This window comes from Dama dama, chromosome 25, assembly GCF_033118175.1.
Source record: "Dama dama isolate Ldn47 chromosome 25, ASM3311817v1, whole genome shotgun sequence".
Classification (NCBI taxonomy): Eukaryota; Metazoa; Chordata; class Mammalia; order Artiodactyla; family Cervidae; genus Dama; species Dama dama.
This window is the reverse complement of record NC_083705.1, coordinates 37,205,623-37,218,315: the sequence shown is the minus strand read 5'-3', so window position 1 is coordinate 37,218,315 and position 12,693 is coordinate 37,205,623. Positions and strand designations below refer to the sequence as shown.

Genomic DNA, 12,693 nt, shown 5'->3' with positions numbered 1-12,693 from the left:
CCATTGCATTACAGTTGAATAGTTGTCACAATTAGGTTTTGTAAAATTTAAAACTCTAAGTTTTGAAGTGAAGCAGTAAAACTAAATTCTTAAACAATGACTTTTACCTTCATACAGCACAGAAGAACTATTTTTATTTGGGTTGAAACAGTTATTTACAGCTAACATTGATTGAGTCTTGGTAAAAGTCTGATAACACTTGAAGAGAAATATCCCTTCAGCTTTCTGAAAGATCAGTGAACATGTTTGAGGTTAGAGATAGTCATATCTCTATGACTATAGAGATCATAGCCAATGCTAGTCTCCTACCATGGCCAAGCATATGGTGTGTTCTTTAACCTAATTTAAAATTCAAAGCACCAAAATACAATTTAGATTTAGAAAATGGGATCTGCTATTTAATCCTACATAATTAATGATTAACAATTTAGATGCAGAGACACAGCTAATGAGAAAAGTTTTGATTGGTGCTATTCAGCTCACTTGAGTTGCCTTTTTAAAATCAGAGTTTTGTTTCCACAGAATCCAAGAACTCTTCATAAAATAGAGAAATACATGTATCAAAGGAATTAAGTAAAAGTAGGTTAAAAATAAATAATCTTACAACAACATTTGAAATCCTTTAATGATTTAAAGAAAGGAAGACATATAACACTGAATGCTAAACAAGTCTTTTGAACTTCTCTTGAGATTTTCAGATATAGACTTAATAGCATATGTATATATATATATATATATATATATATTTTACATTTTGCATGTAGGCCAGAGCTGTCTAAAATATCTCTTCATAGTAGGCTAGAGGGATCTATCAGGAGATAGAATAAAATCAGATCTGAGAAGCGCCTCAGTTCGTTAGAGTATTTCTTTCTGCTTTGACAATCAGCAGGGATCATAAATTTGAAGCAAATCGTGGCTTTTCTGCCTCTGGGTCTGTCGTTAAGACTGAGGGCGCCTCCCTCGGATGAGCGGCTGCTGGTGGAGGGGGGGCCGGGGGGACTCCTCGGTTGGGGGGGATGGCGCCCGACGACATCTGTCGGAACAGGGTGACCCGCTGGGGGACGGTGCCCCTGCCCCCTGCCTGTAGGCCCGAGCCGTGGACCGTGGTCACGGGTTGAGGGATGGAGGCCAGGGACTCGCCCACAGTGGGATGCGGTCTGGAGATCAGGGTGGAGACCTCATGGGGCAGCGAGGGCTGCGAGGCAGAGAGGGGCCTGACTTCTCGGCTCAGGCTGGTGTTGTGGAGCGCCTGCGTGCTCTTGTGCACTTCGTTTTTCGGTGTGGAGCTGCCGGGGGTCTGTGGAGGCTGGGGCGGCTGCTGGGGCTGCGGTGGCTGCTGAACCTGCTGCTGCTGAATGAGGGACAACTGCGACGCCGTGGGGGAGGCATAGTGGAAAGTTCGAGTGGCTAGCGGGCTCTGGACAGGCGGGCTGCAGACAGCGGTGGTGTAGGAGCAGGGCGAGAGGACGGCTGACGGCTGGGGGGTCTGGGTGCTGGGGCTGGGGGAGTGCAGGTTGCTATGAGACAGGCTGGAGGCTGCGTACACCGGCGGCGACTGTGTCCTCACGCGAGAGGTCGGGGTAGTAGTTGAAGAGGTGGAATTCAGGGCGGTCATCTGAGGGTAACTGAGGGGAGGGATTGCCTGTACCATTTCCCTGTCGTGTTTCACGATCTGCTTCAGGATCTCGTTCTCCTGATTGTTGAAAACACCCGTGTTCAGATCCTTCTGGAACTTTTGCAGGAGAATTGAATTTTTCTTCCCTGTCAGCGAAAGGAAGATAGGCACTTAGAACATCTACAAATGACTGATGACAACTCCAAGCACCAGGGGCGCCTGCAAACAGGATGATGGCAGTGTTTCATTGAAGAGGCTTCAAAGTGGAGCACTTACCTTTAGACACCAAGTAGAAACGCGGCTCCTGCCTCTCATGCTTCCTGTCTCTTTCTGGTAAGGCTTACCTTTCCAGGAGTCAAGTTGAAAAGTCTGTAATATGGCGAAAGCCATCTTACTGAAGAAATGGAGAGATTAGCCCGAGGGCTACCCTGAGAGAAAAACAGGGCGCTTGGAGCAGGATGGGTCTGACATCAAGATTTCAGTTTCAAGTTCCTTTTTCAAGAAAGGTCAATGGAAAACATACTATGTGACAAGCACTCTACCCAAGGCTTTTGTTGTTGTCCAGTTGCCAAGTCCTGTCTGACTCTTTGTGATCCTGTGGAGTGCGGCACGCCAGCCTTCCCTGTCTTTAGGCAGATTTATTTTATTTAATCCTCAACTCTTTGAGGTAGGTGTGCTCACGATTCTACTTCATCTAAAAGGAGACTGTAACATAGAAAGGTTAAGACCAATGCCCAAGAAAACATGGTTCGTAAGTGACAGAGCTGGGCAAGGAAACCAGAAGATCTGATCATAGAGTGCCTACAGACTAGGAAGCAGCAGCACGTGAGTATTTGCTGGGAATGAAGTCTCCTGGGTCTCACCCACTTGTTGCACTGGTGCCGCCTTTCACTCTGATGTCTGGGGGACTGTTACATGCATGTTTGAGAAACAAAGGCCTTTGCTTTTGACCAGCGCCCTACTCCAGTGATTATCTGCTCTACCTGAATATTTATCTCATGGCTGGATTGATAAGAGTTACTGATTTCCAGCTGCATCCTAACAGCTAAATGAGAATAACCAGGCAAGGGTCCAGATTTTGGTACTTTATAATCAGATTTTGTCAGGGGATTCTTATGTGCAGCCAGATTGAGAACTTTTTCATAATCTTTCCTCTTCTGAGAGGTTGTTGTGAGGATCAAAGGGCACTGATGTATGGCAAGCGCTTAGCTCCCTCTAGAACCTCAATAAGCACTCTCTCTTCTTGCTATTGTCTCTGGTTTGCATTACAAGACATTCTTTGGAAAAATAACAATTAGCATCAATTGTAGGTTGATGAAAAGGGGGAAAATTAGTGATTTTTTAAATGACATCAATAAAATAATACCTTTGTAAATACGGTAACTGAAAAGTAAATCAATTTGCCATATCACTAAATAAAGTATCATATCTAAACTAACAAGGAATATCTTTGAATAGAAATGTGGTGTTATAATTTACTTGGCTGCTGGAAAGGCAATCATTTTAAATGAATGCCAATACGAAGTTACTTTTCTTTTTACAGAATTGTCCTAATTTCCCAAAGAACAAAGACTTCTATATTAGTCGAAAATATAAATTCTTACTTAGCATAGTCACTTTAACTAGAGTGTATGCATTTATAAGCAATGAGCCCAAAACTGAGAAGGATACTTTTTGTGGTCATGTGAACAGTCAACATTTCATAATCTGAGTATCTGGGCCCTTGTGGAAAAATATTATTAACTTTTAATGCACTGCTGGAATTTTGTGAAGATTAAAAATGCAAATATTGGTGCTTACTTGCAATTTTATTGCCTGCATTATGGAATGAAAATAACTTCATGCAAATTTTTCTTATAAAAATTAATTGTAGTAAATTATATGAGATGCTCTATCAGAGTAACAGAAAGTCTCTATTGAAATAATACCTTGATTTTGATGCTTTTCTAAATATGGTTAGTTGGCTTAGGAAAAAACTCATATGTTCAGAAATCAGTCTCTGATTCTACCATGAACACTCACATACCACAAAGAGGGAAGTTATTTTCAAATTAAGTAAAGATGCTTTCAGGAATACTCACGTCTTTCATGGGCACTGTCTCCTGGACACTCCGTTCTGTTACAGCCTCTAAGTTATCAATATGATTTTTAATATGTGTGTTGTGTCTAGTGTGCATGTGTGCTCAGTCATGTCTGACTCTTTCCAACCCCATGGACTGTAGCCCTCCCGGCTCCTCTGTCCATGGAACTTCCCTGGCAAGAATACTGGAGTGGGTTGCCATTTCCTTCTCCTGGGGATCTTCCTGACTCAGGGATTGCATTGACAGGTAGATTCTATTACTCATTACTAGTGTGCTACCTGGGAAGCCTTGTTGTGTCTAACTAATGGTAATGTACAAATACTACCTTTGCTTTTCCTAACCAAATTTCAGATCCTTATGAAGTCTTCTGTCCTACTAATATAGAGGAAAAGAAAGAGGTAAAGTGCAGAAGAAAAGCTAACATAACCATAACACCAATCAAAAGTCCTTACCTTTAATAAGAATGAAGCAGTTGAAGTACCTCTTTCTTTACTTTTCAGTGATCCCAACCCCATCTCCTTTGAGTTCATTGATTCCTTCATCCCTCCCTAACTCTCTTCAGCAATATTCATTGTGTACTAGGTACTGTGAATGTAATAGTGAATTAGACATGATCTCTTCCTTCATAAAGCTTAGCATCTCTAGAGAAATTTAAATAATAAAAGCTGTACTGTGATGGAGGAACGTCCCAGGGGTACGGGAGAACGTATCCAGGGTGCTCAAACTAATAAGGAGGAGTGGATGGTCATAGGTTTCTACAGGGAAATGATGTCTAAATTGAAATATGAAGGCTAGTAGAATTAAGCTTTTAATCATTAAGCTGGGAAAGGGAGCAGAGAAGGATCTGGTCGGGGAGGAGAATTTGGGTGTGGAAAAGGAATGCATACCACCTTCTGACATCAGAATGTTCCAGCATATCTTGGGAAGTTAACAGCAAGCCAATCTGATCTAATTTTACTATGGCAATTATTCAAATGTTTAAACTAGTGTAACTAGTAAGGCCTTATATATCAATATTTTAATTTGAGAGCAGAAAAAATTTTAAAATAAGTTGATGTTTGCAAAATAAAGCATCTATGTGGGCATTTCTATTAAGGCTTTTTCTGTTTGAGTCTATATTACAAACATTAAAATTTCTACTGTGACAAGTAAAATGCACAGGTTTTCAAATCTTAATGTAAGAATAAATGTAAAGTAGATCCTTAAGATTTAAAAAAAAAACAAAACTTGTGATAAAATATAGTTTGTAATGTAGACCCATACTATTGTATTTTTAGTTCTATTTTAATGCCATCTAGAATTTGTAATCATTGTTTTTACCTTTTGGTATCACTGAGGAAATCAGACTGTGTAGCTAGTAAAAACAGAGATGAATAAACAAACCTAGAATACTTAGAAGAGAAAGTTAGTGCCTCAGATCTTTCTAGAAATATGACTACAGCTAATTGCTATTTCTATGCTAGTTAATAAGCAGTCAGTAAACCAGCATTTGGGACTTATGACTGCAAATATATACTCAACCACTAGATTAAAAGTGAATTGTAAGTAAAGAAGAAAATAAACAGTACCTATTCTATCTAATCGGTCAATGGCAACCGTCTCAAAGGCTCTTCTCATCATTGGATATTCCTCCAGGACCTCATTGAAATTGTCCACAGAAAGTGAGTAAAGACGACAATATGTATCAGCTCGAACACTGGCAGTGCGCCGTCCCTTGGTCAGCAAGCAAATCTCTATAAAAACAAAGAAGAAAGATATGTTAGGTAATTTTCTTTAAAAGGTCATTAAGACCTACCTCAAAAAAAAGTCTCATGGTTTGAGAAACCAATGATTAGCAACATTTTATATTTTATCAGAAAATCCCTTTTGATAATTAAAAGTACACAATTGATAATACTTAATCTTAAAATATTCTTTTTTTTAAACAATTGAGAAAAGCCGAAACAAATTTATCTCCCCCAGCTCTCATTTCGATTCCCCCCAAATAACAAAAAGTTGCAGAAAAAAGAATAATAAATGTAAAATGGAGTTGAAAACAGGAAGAGACCATGCTCAGATAAAAGTGTTTATGAATTCTGGAAGGCAGAGAGGAGATGGTATGTTATAGACAGAAACCAAGTGCTCAAAGTTTTAGTTGCTCAGTCATGTCTGACCCTTTATAACCCCATGGACTGTAGCCCTCCAGGCTCCTCTGTCTATGGAATTCTCCAAGCAAGAATACTTGAGTGGGTTGCCATTCCCTTCTCCAGGGAATCTTCCCAACCCAGGGTTCGAACCTGGGTCTCTTACATTGCAGGCAGATTCTTTACCATCTGAGCCACCAGGGAACTGAGCACCAAATCATTGGCTTAGAAAGTCCTATGATCAAGCAAAGTTGGATCGCAGGGTCAGATGTATGCATTATAGGAATGCTTTAAGTAGTTCATATATTCCAAATAAGATCAATATAAAAATTATGTTCCAAATGCATAGAGGAATTTTTCAATTATGTAATTTCTAAGGAAAATCCTTTGTTGAAATTTTGATTCCCAATATATGGTAAGCAAATATTTGCAAATTTGGATTTTTGTATTAGGTAAAATCAATGATAGAAGTGATGATTTTTTATTTCATTTTCCAAAATTTATTTATTAAAATTCTGTAGATTTTACTTCTTTAAAAAATTTAAAATAATAGAAAAACATTGCTTCAAAATAATGTATTAGAAAAAAAAAGGAATGGGAGTATTTCTGAAATACACACTCCCAACAAAAGGAAATATAGCAAAATCATTATTGCAAAGGGCCTAAATTCACACTCCTCTGAACTTATTTAAAGAATTTCAGTTCATGTTGATAAACACCATAAGTAAATTATGTGGTAGGCATTATGTCCTTGATGTTAGAATTGGAAACATTAATCAAACAATATCTTCTTTTGTATTAATTATATGCTGGTAATAAAAAGAAAAAAATAATTTTAGTTAAGAATTCACTTAAACTCAATCTGGTAAGAATAATAATATGCAGGCACTGTGGGAGTACTAAAGATGTGCATCTGAACCAATCTGGCAATTGAGAAGATTTTAGGAAATGCCACCTAAGCCATCAGTTACACTGTTATTGTTCATACTGGTAGATGTTTCAAATTTAATAAACAATATTGTGGTGTGTGTGGCCAAGGTGTCAAAAGAGGAAGTCACTGAGGTCACCTCCTCCTTCAGGCACACCAAAATTACAACTGCTTACAGAGCAATTATTGATGTGAATGACCAGAAGACTAGCAGGAAAGATCTTCTACAACTAAAGATATAAAGAAGGAATTAGAGCAAGATGGGTAGAAGAGGCAGACACGCTGTGCAGTCAAGTCCCATAACCCTGGGTAGGTGACCCACAAACACGATAATCAAAATGGCAGAGATTCCTTTTAAGGAGAGAGAAGCCTGCACCTGATGGTAGGCTCCCCAGCCTGTGAGTCCTGAAATAGATCCCCAGAAAGTCTAGCCTTAAGGCCAGTGGAACTTGCATTCTGGAGAGTGGGGGTGCTGTGGGAAATAGACTCCAGTCTTTAAGAGTATCTGAAAAACCTCATACCCTCCAACATTGAGTGCAAAAGCAGTAATTTGAAGGATCCGGCGTCAAACCTACTAGCTGATCTTTTAGAGTCTCCTGGATTGGCAGGAGGCAACTGGGACATACCCTGAGGACACAGATACTGCTGGCATCCATTTTTGAGAGCTCATAATACCCTAAGGTCACTGGTGCTGGCAAGCGCCATTTTGGAATCCTCCTTATATCTTATCAACACTAGAACCCAGCCCCATCCACTAACTGGTCAGCACTAGCCCTGGGACTCTCTGGCCATGCAGCCAGCCATGCTGGGATCAAACCTAGACAAAGCAGCAGCCAGCAACCTCTATAGTAGCAGGAGTAAAAGGTACATTAGATGATACAGAGGCCTGAATCAGCAAACTGGAAAAAAGAGCAGTAAGACATAACTCAGTCTGAACAGAAAAAGGGAAAAAAAAAGTTTTTTTTTTTTTTAAAGTATAGTTTAAGAGACCTTTGGTACATCATTAAGCTTACTAACATTTGCATTATTAGAGTCCCAGAAGGAGAAGAGAGGAAAAGGGGGCAGAGACCACATTTGAAGAAATAATAGCTGAAAAATTCCCTAACTTGGGAAAGGAAATAGACAGTCCAGGTCCAGGAAGCACAGAGAGTTCCAGGGATGATCAACCCAAGGGGGACCACCCTGAGACACATTATAATTAAAAAGGCAAAAATTAAAGACAGAATATGAAAAGCAGCAAACTAAAAGCAACTAGTTACATACAAGGGAACTCCCATAAGATCATCAGCTGAGTTTTCAGCAAAACCTTTGCAGGGCAGAAGGGAGTAGCACAATATATATAAAGTGATGAAAGGAAGAAACCTACAACCAAGAATACTCTATCCAGCAAAGTTATCATTCAAATTAGAAAGAGACACAGAGATTTCTTCCAACAAGAAAAAGGTGAGAGTTCAGCACCACAAACCAGTTTTACAAGAAATGTTAAAGGGACTTCTCTAAGCAAAAAAGAAAAGGACAGAAAGATAAATACAAAAGCTATGAAAGAAAAAAATCTCATTCATAAAGGCAAATATACAATAAAGATAGTAGATCAACCAAATATAAATCTAGTAGAAATGTTAAAAGAATTGTGCATTTAGAAATAACATAGTGTTGTACGTTAATTGTACTTCAATTATTTAAAAAAAATGTGTAGACATGGAAGAAATGCATCAACACGCTAATGGTAGTTATTTCTGGAGGATGGGGCTTCTAGGTGATTGTCCTTTTTTTACATCATGCTTTTATGTAGTTCTATTTGTTTGCAATGAACATTCCTTACTTGTAAAATTAGAAAGAAATAAATGTGTTTAAATTGAAAAAAATAATATTGTGAACTGTTCACATTTGTGTGCATGTTTGTGTGTGTGTACCTTTGGTGTGTGTAGGAAGACAAATCTCTATTGGTCATTGTTTAAGTGTAAAGTATATTATTATACCATGGAATCTAGGCTTTTCTAATCTAAAAAATGTAATAAAAAGTATTTTAAACCCTATCTTAAAATTAAGCTCCTGTGTCACTATGGTGCTAGTGTTATATACAACATATGATTGCTAAATTATGTCAAACAAACTGATGAGAAATATTTTTATTGCTAAGTATTGCTTTCCAATCTGTATTAAGTTGTTGTATAGAATGATTATAAGCCTCATGGAAAATAACTCAATGACACATAACGAAGACCTTAGAGTGTATCCATACTCTAACCAGAAATTTCACTTGACAATCTAGCCTAAGGAAATAGTCTGTAATCAGAACACTGATATGGTGATATACATTATGTATTTATGAATGCATCTGAAAATATGGAATTGCCTTAAATAAACCAAGAATCAGAATCAACAATGTAGTAGTTATTAAAAGTAAAGCTTTTAAGGTCTCTGTTAATAATAGAATGGTCTTGAAAGCTGGAATGAGAAAATCAGGATACAACATTGTAATTATAGCATGATAAAAACGATCACATATAGTGCGAGTAATAAAATCTACCAATGACAAGAAAATCTACAATATGCACTGCTCTAGTTGGAAAATATTTCTTTATGTAGATATACTGTTTATATTTTTTCTTTTTTTGACTTTCCTTTATCTAAATTGGTTCTTTTTATTTTTTTTTATTGAAGGATAGTTGCTTTACATAATTTTGTTGTTTTCTGTCAAATCTCAACATGAATCAGCCATAGGTATACATATATCCCCTCCCTTTTGAAACACCCTCCCTCCCCATCCCATGAAATATTTATTTTTTAAATGTTACTTAAAAATTAATATCTAAGTGCACAGAATGGAAAAAGAAAACAAGATAGGAAGGAATAAAAACAAACCTAATAATGGTGAATTTCTAGTGTGGGAGATTTCCTCATTTTTACCTTTCATTATTTTTAATGTATTTTTATTTTGGCACTTACATTTTTATTTACAAATGCTTTTCATTTTCCTATGTCTGTGGCTTTTTCATTATATCTTCCTCTTTTGTTGGGGATGTAATACCATCTTATCTTCCAGTAGTTGTTAAGAGTTCTAGTTGATTTTTTTTTCCATTTATTTTTATTAGTTGGAGGCTAATTACTTTACAATACTGTCCATACATTGACATGAATCAGCCATGGATTTATATGTATTCCCCATCCCGATCCCTGCTCCCACCTCCCTCTCACCCGATCCCTCTGGGTCTTCCCAGGGCATCAGCCCCGAGTTCTAGTTTTTTTTTTTTTTTCCATTTATTTTTATTAGTTGGAGGCTAAGTACTTTACAATTTTTTTTTTTTTTTTCCAGTGGGTTTTGTCATACATTGATATGAATCAGCCATGGATTTACATGTATTCCCAATCCCGATCCCCCCTCCCACCTCCCTCTCCACCCGATTCCTCTGGGTCTTCCCAGTGCACCAGGCCGGAGCACTTGTCTCATGCATCCCACCTGGGCTGGTGATCTGTTTCACCATAGATAGCATACATGCTGTTCTTTTGAAATATCCCACCCTCACATTCTCCCACAAAGTTCAAAAGTCTGTTCTGTATTTCTGTGTCTCTTTTTCTGTTCTGCATATAGGGTTATCATTATCACCTTTGCTGGATTGCTGGGTCATATGGCAGTTCTATTTCCAGTTTTTTAAGAAATCTCCACACTGTTTTCCATAGCGGCTGTACTAGTTTGCATTCCCACCAACAGTGTAAGAGGGTTCCCTTTTCTCCACACCCTCTCCAGCATTTATTGCTTGTAGACTTTTGGATAGCAGCCATCCTGACTGGCGTGTAATGGTACCTCATTGTGGTTTTGATTTGCATTTCTCTAATAATGAGTGATGTTGAGCATCTTTTCATGTGTTTGTTAGCCATCTGTATGTCTTCTTTGGAGAAATGTCTGTTTAGTTCTTTGGCCCATTTTTTGATTGGGTCATTTATTTTTCTGGAATTGAGCTGCAGGAGTTGCTTGTATATTTTTGAGATTAATCCTTTGTCTGTTTCTTCATTTGCTATTATTTTCTCCCAATCTGAGGGCTGTCTTTTCACCTTACTTATAGTTTCCTTTGTAGTGCAAAAGCTTTTAAGTTTCATTAGGTCCCATTTGTTTAGTTTTGCTTTTATTTCCAATATTCTGGGAGGTGGGTCATAGAGGATCTTGCTTTGATTTATGTCGGAGAGTGTTTTGCCTATGTTCTCCTCTAGGAGTTTTATAGTTTCTGGTCTTACATTTAGATCTTTAATCCATTGACATGATCTTCTACATAGAAAACCCTAAAGACTCTACCAGAAAATTACTAGAGCTAATCAGTGAATATAGTAAAGTTGCAGGATATAAAATTAACACACAGAAATCCCTTGCATTCCTATATACTGACAATGAAAAAACAGACAGAGAAATTAAGGAAACAATACCATTCACCATTGCAACAAAAAGAATAAAATACTTAGGAGTATATCTACCTAAAGAAACAAAGGACCTATACATAGAAAACTATAAAACACTGATGAAAGAAATCAAAGAGGACACAAACAGATGGAGAAACATACCGTGTTCATGGATTGGAAGAATTAATATTGTCAAAATGGCTATTCTACCCAAAGCAGTCTATAGATTCAATGCAATCCCTATCAAGCTACCAACGGTATTTTTCACAGAACTAGACCAAAGAATTTCACAATTTGTATGGAAATACAAAAAACCTCGAATAGCCAAAGTAATCTTGAGAAAGAAGAATGGAGCTGGAGGAATCAACCTGCCTGACTTCAGACTCTACTACAAAGCCACAGTCATCAAGACAGTATGGTACTGGCACAAAGACAGAAATATAGATCAATGGAACAGAATAGAAAGCCCAGAGATAAATCCACGAACCTATGGACACCTTATCTTTGACAAAGGAGGCAAGGATATACAATGGAAAAAAGACAACCTCTTTAACAAGTGGTGCTGGGAAAACTGGTCAACCACTTGTAAAAGAATGAAACTAGAACACTTTCTAACACCGAGTTCTAGTTTTGAACAATGGACATATGCTACAATATGGATGAACCTCAGAATATTTCACAAACATAATGAAAGAAGCAAGACATGACAGTCCACATAGTACATGCTACCACTGATATAAATAGCAAATCTATAGGGACATATAACAGATTAATCCTGGAGAAGGAAAGGTCACCACACGCCAGTATTCTTGCCTGGAGAATTCCGTGGGCAGAGGAGCCTGGAGGGCTACAGTACATGGGGTCGCAAGAGTCGGACACGACTTAGTGACTAAATCAACAGATTAGTGGTTGCTTGGGGAAGTGGGTGGAAAAGGAGATTAACAGTAAGTGGGAAGGAAGAACATTATGGGGATGATAAAAACTTGAACCTGTTTGGTTTGCATAGTGTTGGCTTCTTAATTTGGGGAATTTCTAAAAAGATTGAATTGTTTACTATAAATGACTGAATTATATATGTAAAACATGTTGCAATAACAATGTAAAAGAAAAAAATCCAAAAAGTTTTAAAATATATTTTATCTTTGTTATATTTTATATTTAATTTCTGTTCTGTTTTCTGAATTCTTTCTTCTTACTCTAGAATCATTATTTCTGTCTCTGCGTTTAGATTTTCCCCTTATAATATATTGAATGCTTTTTTTAAGGAACCTATTGATGTTCATTTCTACTTGAGGATGAAAACTCCAGTGATGTGGCAGAATATGTGAATTTGGAGTTTTTCTTTAAGGGTGAAGTTTATTCTTACATTTCCCTAAATGCTACAATGAGGAAGGTTGTACTCCAAGGTTATCAATATCTCTCTTACTTGTTCTAGGTGTCTGCTTTGTTCAGTTGCTTTAGAGAAGAACCACTGGCTTTTTTCTCCACTCAGGAAAACAAATGCTTGGTTACAGGCTGTTTTGCAATGTGGAGGGAGGGACAGAGAGTCTGTTG

The 12,693-nt window shown here is 37.7% G+C and overlaps 1 protein-coding gene across 1 annotated transcript in view; it reads right to left on the bottom strand.

The window, feature by feature from the left end:
- Positions 1-892: 892 nt before the first annotated feature.
- HCN1 (hyperpolarization activated cyclic nucleotide gated potassium channel 1) overlaps positions 893-12,693 on the bottom strand; it is a 436,515-nt gene continuing 424,714 nt past the window's right edge. Inside the window, exons 7-8 of the mRNA XM_061129721.1 lie at positions 5,265-5,429; positions 893-1,761 (exon numbers count right to left, since the gene is read on the bottom strand). Of these exons, the coding sequence (XP_060985704.1) occupies positions 893-1,761; positions 5,265-5,429 (1,034 nt within the window). The remainder of the gene's footprint in view (positions 1,762-5,264; positions 5,430-12,693) is intronic.